Genomic DNA, 23,589 nt, shown 5'->3' on the forward strand with positions numbered 1-23,589 from the left:
TACGACAGAAATAAAACTAAACTCCAGTAAAAAGTATCCGAACACATTTGTTTTATCATCAATACGAAACCAATTACGATTTTGCTATAATTAGCAAAAAGACAAAGAACAACTAAACGATCGGTATAATTGATTGATTTCTAAGTAGGTTTATTCTGTTTCTCCATTCTTTCAGTATAGAAGTTATAAAAAAGCAACTCAGCCAAGACACCAATATTTACCCACGTCTTTTGTTCCTCGCTTAGATCCAAGAAAAGGAGGGAGGAAAAAAGCAATTTTTTCCCGTGTTTGTCCGGAAAAATATTTGTTTTTCTCCGGTCCCCAAACTCCTTCAGTCTCAGATTCTTCCATATCCGATGGAATTCCCAGCGAGACTCACCCCTCCCCATTGGTTTATTCATAGCACGACAGAATGAATCCTAACGGACAGTGTTATTGGATTCAAAATGGCGGGCCAGAGAAATCGCAGTTTGACAATCTCGATTGTTTGTTCTTTTGGTTTGGAGCTCGTATCCAGGATGTGTTAAGTCTCTTTTAAACACGAGTTGAACAAACTAAATGTCGTTTTATTCGAACCAATATGTTCTCTCTAGCTTTCATTCTCTCTCCCTTTGATTTCTTCAGAAACATTTTATTGAATTCCCCGGAGTTGCTGCTTTTTTAGTACTGATAAGAAGTTCTGGAAGACATTTTACTTTTTTAAATCAAATCAAATTTTGATGAGATAAGCAAACAATAAAAGAAAATGGATGTTTAGAAAAAAGAACATGTTTCGATTTTTTTACGATCTCCGCGAACATTTGAATTACGCTGGTCCAAATAATTTCTATACTTTAAAATTGTTCCCTATGCGAAAATTCTTAAATAATGCTATGTATAGGGAAATTTAGCTATTTATATTTGTCTTAATTCAAATTCTTCTATAATTAGAATTTTCCTCTTGCTGTTCATGATCTGAAAATTCCCAAATAAAATGTATAATAGAACCTAGCTATTTAGATTCGCCTTAATTCAAATTCTTCTACAATTAGAATTTTCCTCCTGCTGTTCATGATCTGAAAGTTCCCAAATATAATGTATAATAGAACTTAGCTATTTAGATTCATCTTAATTCATTCGTCTTAATTCCTCTGTAATTAGAATTTTCCTCTTGCTATTCATGATCTGAAAATTCCCAAATACAATGTTTAATAGAATTTTGCTATTTAGATTCGTCTTAATATTCAAATTCTTCTATAATTAGAATTTTCCTCTTGCTGTTCATGATCTGAAAATTCCCAAATAAAATGTATAATAGAACTTAGCTATTTAGATTCGTCTTAATTCAAATTCCTCTGTAATTAGAATTTTCTCTTGCTGTTCATGATCTGAAAATTCTCAAATACAATGTTTAATAGAACTTAGTTATTTAGATTCGTCTTAATATTCAAATTCTTCTATAATTAGAATTTTCCTCTTGCTGTTCATGATCTGAAAATTCCCAAATAAAATGTATAATAGAACTTAGCTATTTAGATTCGTCTTAATTCAAATTCCTCTGTAATTAGAATTTTCTTCTTGCTGTTCATGATCTGAAAATTCTTATAGGATGTTATGTATAGTGGAACTTAGCTAGTACTTAGATTCGTCTTTATTAAAATTCTTCAATAATTAGAAATTTTGTGGGTAGAATTAAATGTATTTTTCGAACTCAGGAGGTCTAAAAAGTGGAGATTCTTTAAAATCTCGAGTTCGATTTTTTTGACGACTACTATACTTTCTCTATACCATGTATAAGGAAAAGCAAAAAGAGCTTTGAAACACGTTTAATTTGTATCGCACTCTCAAATTTAGAATTTTATTACATAATTGCTGTACTTATAGTGCAATAAATTTATTGTTGATAATTTTTTAAATATAAATATTTTTACTTCAGTTACATAAATTAATGAATGTTTGTATTAATTATAAATATATTTTTATAAGATTTTTTTAAAAATAAAAATTAAATTTTTACAGATCATTTTAAGCATAAAAAATGCAAATTTTCATTGAAACTGACATTTTTTATCTGTTTTTTCTAAATTTAAATAGTTAATAATTAGATTTTTCCAATAAAAAATGTATTTGTTTAGAATTAGTCAGCTTCAACTAATCATAAATATAATAAATGATTAACAATTGTAAGAAATAGCATACTTTAGTGTTAGAGCTCAAATTACTTCTACTTTGATATAAGAATGCTTCGCCCGTCACTCAGATGTGCGGAACCATTTAATTTCATTTCTTTGAAGGGGAATACCGGATGTAAACTCACAATAATACATGATGCAATCTTTAGTTAGAAGGCAAGCCCAACTACGCAATCATGTGACTGTGAGATCACAACATGAAGCATCTCTATATTGACATTTACTTTATTTAATTATGTATTTGAATAAGTATTGCAAAAAAAAATCTAATTAAAAATTGCGACATTGTTGAGACTATTATAATTCCAGGGATGGAACATATTTTATTCTAGGAGGAAGACAAATAAGTGCATTTTTAATAAAAAATTCTATGCACCTTGCGTAATATTTGTTTTATCTTTCAAACTGTGCATCACTATCTCTGGTATTTTTTTTTCAACTTCAGAGTTTTGAGCAAAAATAAAATTTACATTCTTTTGCAACAACGAATCAATTATTTCACAATACTACATGTATGTACATCCTTTTTCACATAATTTGACTATTTTATGAATTACATATCCTTAGCGATTTTATAGATTAAAGGACCATCGCGACAGAATAGGCGGAAACTGAGGGTGGAGTTCTGACTATTATCACCGCCCATTGTTCAGCCCTTCCAGTGCGTTTCACCATTTGAGTAAAGATATCTCTATACAACGCCATTGCTATACTTAGGAAAACCTTCTTAATTAAATGGCGAATTATCTTCCATTTACTAGTGGTGCCATCTGGTGAGAGAAGATTCTTTGACGCGTCATTGTAATCGATCTCGCAAAGTATTCTTCATCTTTTATGATTTATTTATACTCAAAAAATGTTCGAATATCTAATTTTTTTTTTATTTTTGTTAATAGATTTTTTAATTTCTAATATATTCTATATCCTTTGTAAGCAAGGCCAGTTTAAAAATATATGTAACTTGTGTTGTCATTAATTCGATCTTTTGTACATGGGAGTTCATTACTCTGTAATGAATTTAATTGCAATTTTCCTAGACTCATATTTATAGGGCCTGGTAGTAACGTCTCGGCTTCAGAACCGGAGGGTTTCGGGTTCGTGACCTGATTCTGCCGAAGAACCGTTGTGCAAGCCAGTCTGGTGCTCGTTAAATCCGTCCGGGCCAAACCTCTCCTGCTGGTGTGGTGTGGTGTGGGGAGGGTAGTGCCAGCCAAGGTGTCATCTTTGTCATCTGACCGGGGTTCAAAATTAAGAGGTCGGTCCCAAAATAGTCCTAGTGCTGCTTTAAAACGGGATTATATTAACTTAACTAAACCTAAAATCATAATGAAGTAGCATTAAAAAATTTAGGACTTTAAATTCAACTAGATGGAGGTTATAAACTGGAACATTTAAGACATTATACGCGACCATGTGCTCGAAATATGATAAATATGTGGAAATATGATAGACAAGCGACTTAATGAAGAATGCAAATACTTTTTTAAATTCTAAGTACTTTGTCACTTAAATTCTAACATCTCTTTTATTATAAAGATAATACTTTCCATACATATTTATTACGTCATTTTAAAACCCCTGAGAGAAAATGCATCTTTTCTATTTTCTTCAGATTACAGCAAGGCAACTTTCTCACAATAATTTCTTGAACTAGGAAGAGATAACCCCTAGTTAATAAAATTAAGCGCAGAAATCCATTAATCATATTTATGATAAAGAGGTTTCTGTTTACCAAAGAAAAAAATGCAGTAAAACTAAAATGAGCCATATTTTACCTGTCATCATACTTTAGAAACATCATTAAGTACGGAAATATGATTTTTTTTCGAAGATCGTTTTTTGAATTAACGATATCTAGAGGAGATATGCTTCAATTGTGCAAGAAATATAGGCATATTACATTAAATTTTTATGATTTTTCGTTTCTGTAATAAAGATTAAGTTACAGCAGATTGATAAATGTCATTATTTTGCTCTGAATTTAAAACAAGCAGCATAACTGAAAATACCATTCAGAAAATTACTTTTTTAAAATATCAAGAGAATAAAAAAAAAAGTCAAACTACATGTATAAAACTTAAAACAAAACAGGCACAGAGTATTTGTTTTATATTATGTATGTATTTTGATTTATATTACTCGAATATATCATGCATTCTAAGAAAATAATAACTTAAATCAAATCTAATAGAAAAATATCATCTCAGAGCATAGAAACTTGTTAGGGATGTATTCACAACTTCTTTTTAAATAAAAATTAGATTTTTTTTCAATTATACTTGACATAAAAATCATTTTGAGCACAAAGCCATGCTTGAAATGATTTCCATCATGATATTATGATTTCTTGTGATGACAGTTTTACACATAATTATGAGGCTATCATAATTCCATCGTATTTTTGGTTACTATCAAATCTTCTAAATGTTTTTAAAATCAACTACAAGCGTCTCGATCTGATTTCTTAATGATACCTTTCACATGCAAAGAATAATTAGATTTTTCTCATCATATTTGACATAACAAATATTTTTCGAACCAAAGCCATTTTTTTTATCTCTGTTTACTTATTGATGCTGTGATGAAAGATTATAAGCCAGTTAACAGCTACACTACCCGAGCAATTGCTTTTGTATCATGGTCATGTTACTGGGTTGCGAACCACAAGGTCTCAGGTTCTATCCTCGCTAATCACAATCCGCTACAATGTTATGATTAATTGTGACGATTCTTCAAAAATATTTACAACTTAAACATATATCCGTCGTCTCTTTTGTAATTTTCAATTATTCTTAAATTTTTAAACTTATTACGTTATAGTATGAGAATTTAAACATATATACTTCGCTTTCAAACATCTCCGCATTACACCTGCAACGCAAGAACTTTTGTGATTCATTCTACAGCTGCTTGCGGTACTTGCACTGGTAGCAACGTAATTAATTTTTAGTCGTTAGCTCATTTCTAAACTATTTTACCTGAAATACATCATAGCACTAAATCTAACCTAAATGCCTATATTGCATAGGATTTTATTTGTTTTTTTTTCCAAAAGAAATAGCATATTGTAACATTTCAATAAAATTTCAAAAAGAAATAGCATATTGTAAAATATAAACACATTTCCAAAAGAAATAGCATATTGTAAAATTTAAACAAAATTTCCAAAAGAAATAGCATATTGTTAAATTTCTACAAAAGTTTAATTGCTCATAGTAGAAGACTTATATAGAAATATTGACAACGTTCATTTTATATTTCAAATGTAGTCTCTCAGTCGACAAACTTATGCAAATTTTCCGTTATAAAAACTATTCACTACTTTGTAGAACTCTTCAGACTATTAAGAAAATAAATTGGTCTCTTCTTTTCTAAATATTCTCAAATACAGGGTGAGTACAAAATATTTAATGATAAAAAACTGTTATATTTAGACAGGAGTTATTAATAATAATTAAATAATATTAAATAATTTGTGTTTCCTCTTTGGAACGCCAAGAGTTACATAATTAAGTTATATTAAAATCCTGTTTTAAAACAATATGGGAGCTTTTTAGCAAGCAACCTCGTAACTTTGAACCGTGATTAATAAAAATCACAACCTTGCGCTAGCATCACTTTTGAAACACAACTATACCGCAAGAACAGGAGGATATTTGACCCAAGATGTTAGATAAACTCACCATGCCTGCACATACGATGGAACGTTTGTGGAATCAGGTTTCGAACTTAAGGCTTTTCAGTCTCGTAACTGACATCGTACCATTACACCACCAAATTATTTGCAACTCTTAGAATATCGTAGCGTTATTCTGACTCTATGGCGTTTTGTTCAACATTTGTTAAGGAACACTAACGTCTTACATTTCAATGTCTCCGTATCCAAAAACTGTGAGACAAAGAATTTATTCACGATGCGACTCCAAAAAGAGAAATCCATAGGGGAGTGTGGAAGCCATTGAGAAATTCCTGTCTTTCAATCTATTATCAAGAAATTTTTGTCAAGGAAGATGGATTACAAAAACCGAATAAGGAGATCTTTTACGGCCTTGAAATATAGAAGTTTGCAAAAACATAATATCTGAATTCGTTGCAAGAAAAATTTAGCCTATTAGGTTTCATGAAAGAATAAAACACAACAGTCTTCCTTTTCTGCGATATAATATTGAAACTCCATTTTCTGTACCATTACTTATGTTTATGGACCAGTTCTGCTATCTATTAAACGATAAAAGCATTTTAAGAATAGACTATGAAATGGCAAAATTTAATATTTTTACTATAATTATTTCAATAGTTTTATTATTATGATTTTTAGTTCTAGAAAAGACACAGTGCTCTCTTGTAATTTCTTAAAAATAAGTAAGTTAAAATAACCATTACAAATATGGCAAATTTTATTAAATCTTTATAGTCGTATTTAGTTTATATAGAGGTATTATATTAATTGGATTAATAGATTTTAAATATTCTTATTTTCGGATATTTCACTGGGGCTATAAATTTCTAACTGAACCAGTTGTCACATCACTAGAATATATCATTATATATTGGTAATTCTACTTCATTACTAGAATCAACAAATTTTCAAAACAACCATCATGAGAATACGAATGAAATATAGAAAAAGGTTTTGGTGGCTTCAGTGCACGAACGACTTTTAGGTGGCAGAGAGTATATCAACTACCTCTAAAGATTAATTTTCACACTTTAACTCAGAACATCATGTATGAAAAATTATAATATCGAATTCCTATTTCGCAAAAGAAATGGTCGCGTGTCAAACTTAACAGATGAAAAATAAAAGAAGAGCAAAATTAACATTTGTTGTTAGGCTTAGGTTGTATGGGAAACGCGAATGGAATTCGATAAACGAAGGCGGAACACTATTACAAATTCCAATAACGCAAGCTGTCGAACAGGTGGGAAATATTCTCCGTGATGATGTAGTCAGAGAATTTCATTAAATAGGATTTATGCCAGAGATTGAATTTCTGGCCATATTTATCATGGAATAATTAGAAATTCTTTATCAGTCGTAGTTATGGCATTTCTACTTAATAATTCGGAATTCGCTTAATAATTTCGTTATGAAAAGTCAACTTTTATTAACAAAGACAGGATGTTTCGGAGTAGTTTAGTATTCATCAAATGAAAGTGGGAGAATGACAATTTTTATTAATTTTCACCCATCAAAAGCTTTTTTTCAGTGATGAACTTATTTACTTAGAATACTGGCTTCCCCGGATGCTTTTATGGAATGTATTTACTGAAAATGTCATCTTGTTATTCGCTAAGATTGAAGTTAGGTATTTGCTTAATGGAATCAGAATATTACAAATTACTGCATTTGCAAATTAAAAATAAATGCATTTATTTCAAAATAAAAGCTAAATTAAAAATATAGATTAGGCCTTAATGCCAAAAAATAGAGGAATTTCTTATCTTAATTTTTAATATTTATAAAAGCATGCGAATTGAATAATTTAATTGAGTCATTAAATTTGCTTAAATTGCATCATAACAATAAAAACATTTTTATAGAATGCGTATCAAATCAAATTTAGAAAATTTAATTTTAATTTTCGAAATTAAAGAAAATAAGGATACATAAATGAAACTGGTATCATTAAAATAATAATAAATGTTTTGAGTTTTAAGTTACGGAAAAAAATTGTTTTTAGATGATATTTTTGGAAATTATAATTGGAGAAAGACAAAACATTTGCCTAATTTGCAATTAATTTATAATCATCTTTCGGACTTTAAAGAATTCAGCAGTGATCTTCCATTTATCTTGTAGTGCGTATAAGCAAATTCATCAAAATAAAAAATAAATAAAAATAAAAAATAAAACAATAGATTTTTATAAACGAACATAAAAAAAATCATCTTTATAGACAGATAGATAGAGGCTCATTTCTTAGATGTTAACTTAATTAGCTCGCTCCATTTCTTTGGTAGATGTTTAGCAAATTTAAATTTGCTGTTTCACTTCATCAATTTCATTGAATATATAATTGATCAGGAACATTCTTAAGTCTAATCATTATACGTAAGAATATTAATGCAGTGAAATTTATTTAATTTTTATAAATTTACTTATATTTCCTAATATCAAAATTTAATTATTAAAATTTTGATTGATTTTGTCTAGTTAAATTATATTTATATATTGATGTTTACATAAACATGTATTTCTTGCAAATATAATTCATTAAAACTCTAATTGTAAGATTTGTTTAAAATTCAAATTAATTTTAAATATGGATTTCGAATAAAAATTCAGTGAAAAGTATTTATATTTAACCCTTTGCACTGGGATAAGTAATTCAATGTATAATTATTCACCTAATAAAAGGGCTTGTTTATTGTTCCGAAAAATAAATATATATAATTGTTTTAAGTTGAATTTTCCTGAAAAAATTAATCTATCTCTTTTTACAATTATGTAGGCGTTTTTAACAATCAAAATAAAAAAAAATAATAAAACGTCAAAATGAGGCACCGCTTTTAATCGTGGGTAAGAGGCACTATCCGAATGCAAAGGGTTAATATTTCAAACTACAATAAACCGTAATGTGAATTTCTGAATATGCAGTTATTTAAATATTGGAAGACAGTTATAACAAGATATCTTAACAGTGTTAAGAAAACTTGGAATTTTATAGATGCAGTTATTAAAACTTAAAAAGTGTAATTTCAAAAATCAATGTAAGTACTTAAATTGATGCAAGTTTTCAAGTGGAAAATGAAGGATATTTGATATATAATTTCTTAATAATTCTAAATTCATATGTTTATTACATGTAACTTAGAGATAATATAATTTCACAAAAGTAGAGTAGATCTTGTCAAACTTTATTTTTTAGAAATCGTGTTGTGTTCTTCAGATTTCACACTGAGGGTGGAGCTTCTCATGAAGAAGCAGAAAAAGTCCCCATCCTTTTCAAGTCGGAAGTCGCTGTGACCAATTCCGCAATCAAAAAGCACTTCTATATTTAAAGGGAAAGACATCTACTGCCATAGTATCTAAAATAACTATTTTGATGAAATCTGCATACCAGAATTACTAAATTTTCTTTCTTAATTTCTTGAAAAATAAATACAAATAACTTGTCAAATATCATATTACATGAAAAATAAATTAATTTACTCATAATTCTAATTAAGAGGATTAAATTTCTTACCTCTTCTTCTGTTACATTTATGTAGAAGTGTTGAAATGGCCCTGGTATATGCAAAAGCCAATGAGCTGCCCATGTATGCTGATCACTGGTAACTGTAGGATTCATGTCTAAGATGACATGCATGCCACGTTCATGAAGCTCTTGCACCATCTCCTGAAAATCCTCAATTCTACCCAAATGCGGGTCTATGTTGGCAAAGTCAATGACATGTTCATATTCCAGCGGATAATCTAAAGCACTGAAAATGGAATTCAATCTCACAATGTCCACACTTAAATTCTGGATGTAGTCCAGGCGTTCAATCAGACCTTTCATGTCGCCAAACCCATCGCCATCTGTGTCTTGGAAAGAAGCTGGAAAAATCTCATATATGACTGCACTTTGCCACCACTGCTTTCTGGTATCGCAGTTGTTAGAAAATAAGAAATAAAAGCCAACAACAAGGCCGGTTACAATAAGAATGAAGAATGAGACACTTAAAAGCATACATCCCAGGGTACTAGGCGGCCAGTATCTCTTGATGTGAAAGTAATGGTCTGGTGTAGTATCTTGTGAGATGCCAAGAGGACGATGCTGTATGTGAGAATGAGGATCATGTGATGCTTGTTTCTTACTTGGTGAGGATTTGAAAGTTGGCAATTTGGCTTTATTCCTAAGACACTTTGGGCTTTGGTCCATCTGCTCCTGGTCCTGCAACAGGTGGGTTGAGCTTTCGGGTTCGACTCCAGCATCGCTGTCTTCTTCAGCACTTGATGCAGCAAAAGATTCCTTCAGCGGGAAAGAGTTGGACGAAGCGGCAGAATTCGAGTTCTTCATGGAATGCAATTTGTGATTCGGTGAACAATGATTTAAAAAAGGTTGTACCTCTTCCTCAATTTCTTCTCGGACACAAGATTCCTTTTCTTCAGACATTCCATAGTTGTGATGGCCATTCATAATGATAGTGCAATTGTCACTAATAGGTTTGGGATCTGGAAGTTCTATAAGAACTTCTGGTTTTATCTTATGATAAGATGCATCGTGGACTATATTATTTAAAGCTGTCATGGTGAATGAGTCAATGTTTGGAAAAAAAGGTATGAAGTCACTTTTAAACCTATAAAAGGAAAGGAAAAAAACTTAATATTTGTACTAATATTAAGGATATACAATAGAGGCTAAAGCAGTCTCAAGTTTATATTCAAGCAAATATAAGCCGAATGAAGAGACAGATTAAAATACATTTATTATAAGTTTTTTTACGAATGTAATCTCTGAGCCAATCGGCACTATAAATACAATACACACAAAAATTCTTTACGATTATAGTTTTATTTATTTATTTCTTTTGTAGTATAAGTAGATAAACAGTTTCATTAATAAAATTTATAAGCTTCAATAATTTAGATGCCTTGCCTTAATGAAATTTTTAGAAAATTTCAAGATAAAATTTTCATCATTGAAGAAGTTCTAAGATTTAAAAATATCAATTTAAGGAAAACCCCTCAATATTTAGCTTCTCTTGGAGAGTAAGTGAAATTCGCCTAACTACTCTATCTATTCACTCTATCTTTCTTAATTTTTACGATATTCAACAAGAATTATTAAATAAATTGCCTTATTTATCTAGTTCCTAAATTACGATAAGAAAAAAAATATTCATTGTCGTAAACCGCAGATATGTAATGCTATTTTAACCATTCTATTCAAACAAATACCAGAAAATTCAGTATGTATTTTGGACGCTTCCTTTTGCAGACCCATCAAAATTAACACTTTACCCAGAATACAATTGTAGTCATAAGATCACATAAAAAATTTCATTTATTTGAATCTTTACAATTTTGATTTATGGCATTTACTTGCAAGAGAATGTTCAGAAAGACAGACAGTCAATTCCTAGGTAGATTTCAATTCAAATTTGATAGGTGTTTACAATTTAATTACTAAATCTGAGTGCTAAATTTCATTTTTCTAGTTTTATTCAGATCTAAGTACCAGACAAAGTGCCAAATACTTTTTTTTTTGAAATATGGAAATTCGTTCAAAATATCTCATTCGAATTTTTTTGACGATTACTGTAGTGATTGGATTTTGAAGCGTTAGAAAATAAACGTTCATAGATGGCGCTAGGCAACTAGCGCGAGTGTAATTAAAAGAGTGATGTCATTCGAGTGTTTGCTCTTGGAGGAGAAGGAGTTACTGAGCAGAGTAACTCGAACGAATCTACAATAAATTTGTTAAGTTTTCTATTTGCCTATTTATTGAAAGCACTCACGAACCAGCCACGACAATTACATTAATTTTTTTTTGGATACGTCATATATGGGATAGTAAACCTGAAGAAGTTTTTTAATAAAACATTTATAACTTTTCGAACATATGTACAGATTTTTGGGGGAAAAAAACGATTCAAGCAGCAAACAAAACCTTTGCTGAGTGTTCCAAATCAGTATTAGTTTTTTTGGAATCCGCTGAACGCAATTCTATTTTATCTCGATGAACTTCCGATCGAACTCCTAAATATTCAGACCACCAAACTGAAAAGTGTTTTTACATAATCAATGTAACCCCCCCCCGGGGAGGGGCTCGAAAAGAGGGGAAGAGGCTTTAGGTATGGTGGTTGGAACTCGTCACTTTGGAGGTACACAAAAAGGTGGGGGAACTGGCTCCTCCCATCGATGACGGGACGTACTTCCTTCGGGAAGGGTTATACCGTGGCCGGTGATGCCCCTTAGGACCCAACCACAGTTCCTGCCAATGTTGCTGTTGCGGTGGTCCGGTCATTCAGTTTTCTTTATCCGCGTGCCTTCGAGAGGGTCAGAGAGTCAGTGATATGGCTTACATAATGAACGTTCAAAAGCAGTTTATTCAATTAATTTGAAGAAATAAAAAGAAATGATGGAAGCACCTTGATATTTTTGATAATATAATGTACATTGCTTAAAAAGTAAAGAAACAATATTTAATTTCTAACCAATATTCTACATATTTCTTAAAAGAGTAGAGAATTTTAATATCAGTCACAATGTAATTTCACTAATTACCTATTGGGACTTCCATTGGAAACTAATTAAACGAATTTTCGATTCAAAACTTTGCTGTGCAAGATTTTTAATGATATTCACTCACACCAGAATGGACTAATTCTAGCTTTTACGAGATTCAAAGTTCTGACATATTTTCAGAATTTGCAATATAATTATAGAACCCAGAGATAATTATAATATGCCGGAAATTTGACTTAATTGTGCTGTAGAACACAGTGAATTCCAAATTCAGCATTCCTGTCTAAATTCTCTGAATTAATTTGAGCTAAATGATGATAAGAGAAATAAAGTATCTTGGGATTGTAAATTATTCAAAAAGGCTGTAAAGTCCCAAGTTAGGCATTATTGAGCAGCATTAAATGTATGCTACTGATATTCTAGGAGTGAAAGGATGGTAACATTCTTCAATTTGATTCAAGTCAAACTTTTCAGGTAGATCTAATCTTGTTGGAAAAGTAATTTCGTGTTTCATGAGATTGTTGAAAACGTAATTTCTTATTCTGAAGGAATTTCATAATTCAGTTTTAACTTTAGCAGAACTAGATTGTGATCTTAATGTGCTTCGTGTATAAGGAGAGCAAATTCCTTGTAGAAAAATATCGATGTACCAGAATCTCTTAGAACTGGTTTACAAATCTGGAAATTTACATTTTTTAAAAATTTAATTTTTATTTTCCTTATTTTAATATAGTCTTTGATTTTAGAACAACCATTACAATTTTTCAGTATATAAGCTATATTACTTAATATTGCATACGGTCTTGTTAGCAGATTCGAAAGATAATTTGGTAAAATAAAGTAAGAAAGTAATAATATATTTCCGCCGTTGACAAACGATATGGAAAAAAAATCAGAATATTCATTACTTTGTTTTCGATAACAGAAAAAAAAATCGATTGAATATTTAAATCCTACTATCTAAAAAGTGATCTCCAAATTCAAGGAAATCTGAAATGTGGAGATTCTTCAAATGATACAAGGATAAAATTTATTACAGTAATGAAAAATTATCTTTACCAATTAGATGCAAAAACATGTTTTTACCTTCACGAATAACGAAGTATAGAGAAAATACTCTCATCGTGAAAAAAATCAGACTCGAGGTTTCAAGTTCGAGACCCGATTCCACCGAGGAACCGTCGTGTAAGGGTGTCTGTTGCAAGTTAAATCCATCAGGATCGAACGTCCACCAGCTGGTGTGGTGTGGTGTGGTGTGAAGAGGGGGTGCCAGCTCAGGTGTCGTCCTCGTCATCTGACCGCGACTCAAAATTACGAGGTCCGTTCCAAAATAGCCCTAGTGTTGCTTTACAACGGGACGTTAATATAACTAAACTCCGGCCAAATTAAATATTTACCAGAAAGTGCAAAATTTTGTTAAACTACAAGTAAATAATTTTCACAGAGTAAGATGCAAAAATAAAAGTTGAAAATGTTCATATAAATAAACATTTATTTTGAAAATATTTTATTTTTTAAATTTTTTAATTGAATTCCATTCAGTAAACTGAAACCAAGAATCGTAAAAAAAGACTTATACGAATTGGCTGAATTTAAATTTCAAAATTACTAAAATATGAAACAGCATCAGGCCATATATTAAAAAAAATTACAAAACTTTAAAAGAAAAGTCTTTTAAAACACTATCAGAAACTACTAAGTAACATATTCAATTCAAACTCAACTGAATAAACTGCTCATCAAAAGAAAAGAAAAAACCATCTTGTTTTAATTAGTTGAAATTATCCCTGAACCAACAATCTTTATTGATTAAACAAATAATGTTTTAACTTGTTTGGTTTATTTTTTAAAAAAAACGCTGTGATAGTTAGGCAATAACACTGTGATTTCCAAGGGAAATACTACAACAGTAAACGATAGATAATTTAAAAGTTTTATAGTGAAAGCCGACTCCAAAATAAGACTACATTAACAGACGATAGATAATGGAAAAACTATATCGTGAAAGCCGACTCCAAAATAAAACTGCATTAGCAGACGATAAATATTTCAAAAGCTATACTGTGAAGGCCGACTCCAAAATAAAATTTTAAAAAATGGTTTGTTGCTTACGCATTTTGAGGCTTCAGCAATTTGTTGCCTTCAAATCGATTCAAAAACCTCAAGCCAAAACAACATCATGTTCTTACATCATAAAATTATCTAAAAAAATACAATTTAATTTTGACATTGATAAAAGCGCGTAAGTGATAAAAGTAATTAAACAAAAAAATAGGCTGCTTAAAAATCCAATGAAAAAGAGACATTGTTATGAAATGTGTTTAAATTCATTAAAAATTATTTAAATTAGATAAATAGCCATTTAAAAATGGCATTAATAAAGCTAAAAAGTTATTCTTTAAAATTCGCTAAAAAGCTTTTTTTTTTTTTTTTTTTTTTTTTTTTACTTTTAAGATGATGTAAAATAATTTATATAATGAATTATTCAGAAAATTAGTGGATTCCAATATATCCCCTTCAAAATTAATTGCATTCTCTTTAGATGATGGTAGTAACTTTTTAATAGCACAGTAAGTTCTTTCAAGTTTTAAGGAATTTATGTATCAAAATTTGTTCGAATTTGTCAAGAATTGTGGAATTGTATATTACAGGCATATAAAGAGATTTATTATTTAAAATTATTATTTTAAATTTTAAATTTTATTATTATTATTTTAAATTTTATATACAGAGAAAGTTTAGCCCCATTATGCCATAAAATGTAATATTGTTACAGTGCACTGTTAAACAATTAACGCTTTATATATGAGCAACATTTCATTCAAAAGAGATATTACTTCCCGTTTAGAAGGGTCATACATATTTAATCAAAAGGGCCCAAAATGTTACAAAATTCGGGATAACACCCAACTGTGTTCCGTCTCATTATAATTTCATTATCTTTCAAGAAGCAGATGTGAAGATTTTATGACTTAAATATCAACTTCTGCTTGAGACGTGCTGTGATAATTTTAAGAGCGGAGAGATATAGCCATGTAAGTGAAAAGTCTAATTTGATCACTCTTTAATACGTCTTGTTAAATATTTCGCTTCAAGCTAAGGATAAATGTTAATTTCAGCAAGCTCCTACAGACCTGGAAGCTAAAAGTCTTAATGTCGGGAGTTATTCTACTAAATTTTAATGTGATTAATTCTAATTGTGTAAGATATTTTATTTCAAGGGCATGATAAGAGTAATTTTGCACTCTAATCTCCATTTGTATTCCTCTGGGTTGAATTTCTGATATTTACTGGCCAGGATAGTAGAAATGAAAAATGCCTTGAGGTGTGATACAAAGTGTTAAGTACTAAAATCTCGACAAATAATAAAAGAGATTGCATGTGTGTGAATGTTAGAATCTATATTTTACGACGATTTTAGGAAACTTTAATTAATTAAAATTAAGCGAGGGTTTAGTCTATTCAAGAAGTAGCAACCAAAAATATCGTTACATGAAAATATTTTTACACCACTTTCAGGTTTAAAAGAATACGTATTTTTCATGACTTTAATTGGCACTTTTATGTTTCCGAGGATTGTTGGCGACAACAAATTTATTTTTGACAACAACAACAAAAAAAAGTAAAAAGAATCATCCACAGTTTGGCGATTTTTTTACGGTCCTCAGAAACGGAAAAATACTCTTTAGTTCAACACTTTAAAGGGCCATTTTTTTCTAGTCGTATTATTTTAAAATATTTTACGCTTGAAATTAGAATAAGAAAAGGGATTCATTTAGCTTATTAGATAAATTTAATTTGATTCATTAATTAATTTGGTTCATTAATAATTAAGTAACAAGTCAAGACACATCATTTTGTCTGAGATAAAGAACTGAAGCATCTAAGTTTCTGACTTACTAAAAATAAATTGTCAGAACTGATGCCAACCTACATAATTTCATACAAAGATTAATAAATTTGGTGGGAAGCATACTTCCCAAGGCCCTAGAAAGAGTTAATTGTAATTTTTCTTTCTGTATATTGACTGTTTCCTTAAAGAGTTTTTAGAGTAAATTTCACTAATATATATATTCATTTTGTTGAAATTCAATCCAATTTCATTGTTAATCGAATAGCTAATCGAATTATTTTCTCTCATTATTGTTTAAAGATTCTGCATATTATCTCTGCATATAGAAATAGTTTGCCAGGCTAAGGCTTTGTATTAATTAGGAAATGGTGAGAGTAAAATGTTTGAAGTTCTGTACCAACTTATTTCTATTTTAATGTTTTGATTTTTAATAAATTTATTAAAATGACAGGTTAATTCAATTGAAAAATCTAATTAATGCATGTAAAATTATTTACATTTGAAGTTAGTTAGTTAGTTTAGTTATATTAACGTCCCGTTGTAAAGCAACGCTAGGGCTATTTTGGGACGGACCTCGTAATTTTGAACCGCTGTCAGATGACGAAGACGACACCTTAGCTGGCACCCCCCATCTCCACACCAGCGGGAGGAAGTGTGGCATGACGGATTTAGCGTGCAACAGACCCCCACACAAGACGGTTCTTCGGTGGAATCGAGTCTCGAACCTGAAACCCTACGGTTCACAAGCCGAGACCTTACCACCAGGTCTATTTACATTTGAAAAATTTAAGGGAAGATATCTTATGACATTACTATAAATTAAAACGTTATATTATTTAAAATTTGAATAGTATAGTTATATAAAACTAGAAAAACATTTTCTTTGTATAGTAATAAAAGCACTTTATATTTCCTAATTTCACTTTAATCTACCTGATATCGATCTGATGGTAGGTGTCGTCCTCGTCATCTGACAGCGATTCAAAATTACGAGGTCCTTCCCGAAAATAGCCGTAGTGTTGGTTTGAAACGGGACGCTAATATAACTAAACTAAAACTAATCGGTCTGTTTGTCTAAGACCATAGTTTGCGAATCGGAAGGTACAAATTTGAATATGATTCCAAAGATACTCCACTATGCCAGCTTTTAACCAGTCATGTAAATTCGTTCAGGTTAAACAGTTTCCCAAAGTAAATGTAGTTTAAAATTGGAAGTGAGTTGCTGGCCATATTGACCATTTCACAATCCCGGAAAATTAATCAGTATGTATCAAAACTGCCTTTGATGTTGATTAAAATAGTATGCCATTGTTTGGAATTATTCTAACTCATTTTAGTATGATCATATAATTATATATAGAAACGAAAATTTAAAAGAAGATAAATAAAAAAACATTTTCAAGAAGTCACCATTGTAGCTCTGATTTAAGATCTATATAAAACAAATATTCCCAAAGGCAAAACAAACCACGGAAATAGGATTGTAACAATAACAATGGCAAAAGGCACAGGAAGGGAAATTGCCAAGAAAAGCAATTGCTGCCTGCCAGCCACAAAACACGCCGAAAAATACGAGGAAATCCTACGCCACAAGCAATCCAACCCACCGAATTTATTGAATTTGAGGACGCTAATTCCGTAAATCCAATTCTTCTGGTCTAGATATCTATCCACCTTCTCGCGGTTCAAACTTCCGGGAAATTCTATTGGGGGATATTTTCATAAAAAAGAAATTAAACGGAATTTTCTTTCTCTTTTTTATTCAGATCTTTGAATTGAGTTTATCTGAGAGAAATAGAAGGCAATGGGATGCATCTGTTTTGAACAAATAGTTCCGAAAGAGGATTTTTCTTAAAGTTCAGGGTGGTTTTAATTCGAGGTTGGGGAAATGTTTCGTTTTGCTTATCAATCGATAATGAATATTGAGAAAGACGTGCAGATAAATGTTGGTATTTATCTTTGAAAATAGGAAAGAGGATTTGAATGTGGAGAAAATATCTTGTAAATTCAATTTATTTCTCTTGTTGAATAGTCATTGTTAAAATGAATGTTATTTTTTGGACGTTCTGGAAACTATTAATGAGAGGAAAAAAATATCAGGTTCTACTTTTAAAAAAATTCTCATTGTTCGACAAAAATCAAACTTTTATTTAAAAAAATTATTATTATAAGATATTTTTATCATAAAAAAACGTTTAAAAATGAATTACTGATTGATTAAAGATCTACATTTGGGCGCTTCTTTATCGTAGGTGTTTTCTATAAATTTTTATTTTTAACATTTACAAAATTATATTTACTTAGTATATATAATTTGATAATAACGATGGAAGATAATTTGCTTATCAGTTGTGGTATATTATCTAGTAGTAGTAGGTAATTCCGGTAGTTTATTAATGGAAAGTCATTTGTGAAGAAAAAAAATGCCAATTGTTAAACATGAAAACAAATTTCATTCCTTAAATATCATAGGCGACCCAACCGACAAACGCGAAAATTTTGAATGATTGGCGGGAAATATGGTTATGTCCTAAGATTTATCACCGGTTATGGTACAACCTCTTGCGTAGGAGGCATGTCTGTTATCGGTCCCCCTAAAGGAAATATAAATTTTAAATTGCAGAGAAGAGAAAAAAATTTGGTGTGGGATTTCCACTCTTTGACAGAATGAAAATATGGAAATATCGTTGTGTAAAAATTTTGAAATTAAAAAAAAAATCTATTGAAATTAATTAGGAATGTTAATTAATATTAATTAATTAGGAATTATGCTTACTATGGGGCTGTCTAATTTTAAGCAACTTTTAATGATAAAGCTTAATATTATATTTGTTTAGGTCTAGACAAATTTTTAAGATTTCAACTCTAATAATTTTAAATTCTTTTAATTTTCCAGAATTGCAGTGATAACGTTGTATATTCTTCTTCCTTTAAAAGATAAGAAATTTACAAAAACTTAGTGCAATATTACTTTTCGACTTCCCTCTAGAATTACTAATCACACAAAGAATTTGAGTACTGAAGCAAAAAAAAAAAAAAAAAAAGAGCAATAATATTAAGTATTGTCTATCTAACAGAATAAAAGAGAAACTCTTTAGGGATTCTCAGGAAAAATTTATATCTTTATGGTTAGAATAAAAAAGATGTTTAACTCAAATATAGTTATAAACACTTAACATTCAATACCATAAACAACCCAAGTTCTTTTTCTGGGATCTTTATATGCGCCATGCCTTCATGATATATTTTTCTTTTTCACTGCACCTCATTTTGCCACGAGGGTGTGATCTTGGTGGCATTAATAGTAAACTCTACCAGGTTAGTGCACCCAGGAGATTAATAATAGTAAAATAGTAACTTTCTTAATGTATGGTGCTCTATATATTATGGGATAAATAATCTTATTATTTCAAGAGAATTAACAAGCAATCTTTCAAATTAATACTAGATACTTGATATATAATGGTGTTCTAAATAAAATAAAAGCGTTTTATTAAATAAAAAATTCCAATTATTGTATCGTTTCTATTGTTTCTATTTATGTGTTTAAAGAAAGAAAAAGTACAGCAAATGAAAACTAAAGAAATATTTTTTTTATCATTTTTATTTTAGGATATTAAGATCATAAATGTTGTTGTTTACATGAATTGAGATCCGTATGGTAAAATTATTTATAAGAAAATATAGACACTTTTCCCCTTAAAAGGACAAGGAAAATATACTACTGACCATTAAACCCCTGGGGAGCACCTCGAAATGAGGATGAGATGCTTCCGGCATGGTGGTTGGATCTCGCCATCCTGGAGGGTACACAAATAGGTGGGGAATCTGACTCCTCCCATTGATGACGGGGCGTACATCCTTCGGGGAGGGTTGTACCGGGGTCAGTGAGGGCCCTTAAGACTCAACCTCAGTTCCCACCAGTATTACTGTTGCGACGGTCCGGTCGTTCAGTTTTATGGTTTAAATCCGTGTGCCTTCGTGGCAGGTCGGGGAGTCAGAAGTATGACTTACTACTGGCTATTCACTTACCTCAGGTTATTACTGTTTTGATAAGTACATGCGATTCACACAAGGTATTCCATAAATGTCTGTGGGGTTCTACTAATCAATTACCGTTATAAATAAAAAAATCCTCTTAAATTCAAAGTATAGCCATGAAAATAATATGTATCTATATTAAAGTGACTATGCTGAATTTATGACGACAGGTTACAGCGCCCTAGCGAGTAAATAAGGAATTTATAGAAATAATTAAAAAAAAAGGATATGGTCCAAAAACTCCAATCAGGAAAAAATGTACATTATACCATAATAAAACACAAGAGTTAACTGCAAAATTAGAAAAAAAATATTTTATTAAAGTTATGAATTTTTATTTTTATGAATTAAAATTATGAACTTTTCGTGACTTCCGTGATTCGCTCTAAAAATGAGTATAAATTCTTTGGTATTGTTATATAATTTTCTCATATTAAGCAACTGTGAAAGAAATTTAAGCAACGAAGAAAATCATCATTATTATTATAGTAATAATAATAAAAATCTAAAAAAACGCATTCGGAAGAGGGAAACGAAGGATATATTTTTCATTTTTAGTACTTTTGAAGTCTCGAAGAATTCATGATTTTAAACGCAAACATTTTTGCCGATTTTACAGATAACTCTATGAAACTTTTTTAGGTTTTTAATTCGATAAAGCATATATTTTTTTAATTGGACTTTTCGGCCAATCACCTTTATTTGTGTTTATTTTTGTAGTTACTCTAGTTTGCCTCTAGGGTAATGTAACTTGAGATTAAATGTAGCATAATCAGTTTATTTATTACACACGTGACTTCCCTAGCTATATGAAATGCCATTTTGTATTTTAAAAGCCTAAAATGATTTACTTTATACTTTAGATAAGAGAAGATAAATTATTTTTACAAGCATTCTTTTTCAGAGAAGTTGCAAGTTCGTGTATATAATTTAAATTAGAAATTAGTATTTAAAATTTAGAGGGTTTTTTTTTCTTTGAGCGCACTTATATTCAAATTCTAGCTTTTACAAGCTGATCAGTAGAGAGTTTGAAACAATTTTTTTCTCAAATATGTTGCGTATGTATCCGTGTCACATGGAAAAATTTACAGATTGTGACATCCTGTGATCATTTATCAAGCTAAAGTCAGAAAGGAAAAAAAATCAAGAAACGCATAAGCGTTTCTTAAATTATCAATATTTCCCCTGAAGGAATGAAACGAATTTCACTGCGCCTGAAGTGATAACTAAAAACCTTTTCACTCCTTATTACTCTGAACTTAAAAAAACAAACGGTAAATGAAAGCAAAAGCAGAGAAAGAACCGCAAAGGAAATTACATCTTGAAAGTAAGAAAAAGATTGTTATAAGATAAACGATTCTAAAGTCAACCTTCTGCAAAACCAGAGACTTTTCACAAACTACAATTTTCAAGAGGGGGGCAATACTTCTGTAATCTCATTTATTTTTCTTCTGCTTTGAATCGAAATCAAGATATCACAAAATTTTTGGTGGAAGAAAGATGGATGTTTCTTCTCCTTCTCTTTAGGTCTCAGGATCCATATTCAAATCACGCAGTGGGGAGTCTTCTACGAGAAGCAAAATCAACAACGAATGCTTTCTCAACTATGGAAACATCCAGAATTGGAAAGAATTTACATAATATTGGGGAATTCTCACAGCAAAAGTTTTGCTTTAAGCAAGATGCGTGTATTAGATTTACAGAACACATTGATAGTATTTCTCACTTCTATGTTTTCTCTTTTTGCCTTCTTAGAAGTTTAAGGGAATAATTTAAAACTTTCTGAAATAATTTTTCTTTAGAAGAAATGATTCGGAAATATAACGAATAATATATAGGGTGTTCATTAATTATTGTCGGGGTTTCCGTACCTCATAACTTTCGAATAAAAAATATTACGCAAAAACCGATTACGTATTCGTAAATTACAACTCAAAGAATTTTATTAATGATATTAAAGTGTAAAGCTTGCACAATTTGCACTTTGTAGGTATTCAGCTGAAGGCGATTATGTATTCGTAAATTCGCTGAACAAATTTTGACTTTTGATAATCGTGTGGGTTCTCCGAGCCCCATATTCTACAGTTATGTTTATTCACTTTTTCTGACACATGAAAAGTGGATTCGTCACTGAAGAACCATTTCCGAAGGTAATTTTCATCATCCTCAATTCGAGTCAAAATTTGTTCAGCGAATTTACGAATACATAATCGCCTTCAGCTGAATGCCTACAAAGTGCAAATTGTGCAAGCTTTACACTTTAATATCATCAATAGTATTCTTTGAGTTGTAATTTGCGAATACGTTTTTTGCGTAATATTTTTTATCCGAAAGTTATGAGGTACGGAAACCCCGACAATAATTAATGAACACCCTGTATATAATTTTTTTAAAAAATATTTGATGGACTAATTTTATTTTATGAAGTGAAGTAAGCAAGGATTTACTTTATGAAATGTGTTTTTATTATATAATCTGACATATTTTTCACAATCAAGAATATATTTATATTTGAAAGTAAAAAATTCATGATTTAATTCTCAGACATTATACTTATTCTGGATATAATAAGCAAAGGGATTAAATTACCCAAAATTTATATTTCCAAATTATATTATATTAGAAATATAGCGTATAGATATAAAAAATTCTTTTATTGAATCAAAATAGGTTCATATTCATTAATTCTATTACTGAAATTCTTTTTTTAAATTAAAAAACTTGCAAAGGGCTCGGCCTTCATGAACGAGTCGCTGCAATTCATACCGTTTAATAGACACATTTTCATAAACAGCGCTCTAACATTTCTTTAATACATTCTTATAGTTCTGCAAACAAAGCCAATGTGGATTTCGAATGACATGCGTAAGTACGTTTCTTAGGTGATTTTTATATAACGTAATTTGATTTCACTTTTGAGGCTATAATCACTATATATGTTTCATTTTAGTATATTAGTCCTTTCAACAATATTTCTTCGTATTGTTACAAATCTGTAATTTTGCTATCCGGCACGGCATGCTGAGCTTGGCGACCATTTGGCGACTTGGCGTTGAATTTGGCGAGTTTGGCGACTAAATGGATAATACCAGAAAGTTCGAGAAGTTTCATGATCCATCCAGTAATAACAGAGATACACTCAGATACGCCCTGATTGGTCAGAAGATTCTAGCCCCGCCTCCCGGAACTATAAAAGACGGGCACTCAGAAGCTACGAGGAAGTCGTGTGTATCGTCAGAAGAAGTTGTGTGGATCGTCAGAGAAGTCGTGTGTGAGAGTCGGAGCCGCCGACAAGTAGAGATTTTCGAGAGGAATAGACAGCAAGAAAGCTGCTGAACTATAGCAAT

General features: G+C 30.5%; 1 protein-coding gene across 1 annotated transcript in view; it reads right to left on the minus strand.

The window, feature by feature from the left end:
• Window positions 1-23,589, minus strand: part of LOC129981317 (maltase A2-like) — a 127,276-nt gene that overhangs the window by 94,227 nt on the left and 9,460 nt on the right. Inside the window, exon 2 of the mRNA XM_056092106.1 lies at window positions 9,362-10,457. Within this exon, the coding sequence (XP_055948081.1) occupies window positions 9,362-10,408 (1,047 nt within the window). The 5' untranslated portion in view covers window positions 10,409-10,457. The remainder of the gene's footprint in view (window positions 1-9,361; window positions 10,458-23,589) is intronic.

This window comes from Argiope bruennichi, chromosome 8 (genome assembly GCF_947563725.1).
Source record: "Argiope bruennichi chromosome 8, qqArgBrue1.1, whole genome shotgun sequence".
NCBI classification, from domain to species: Eukaryota; Metazoa; Arthropoda; class Arachnida; order Araneae; family Araneidae; genus Argiope; species Argiope bruennichi.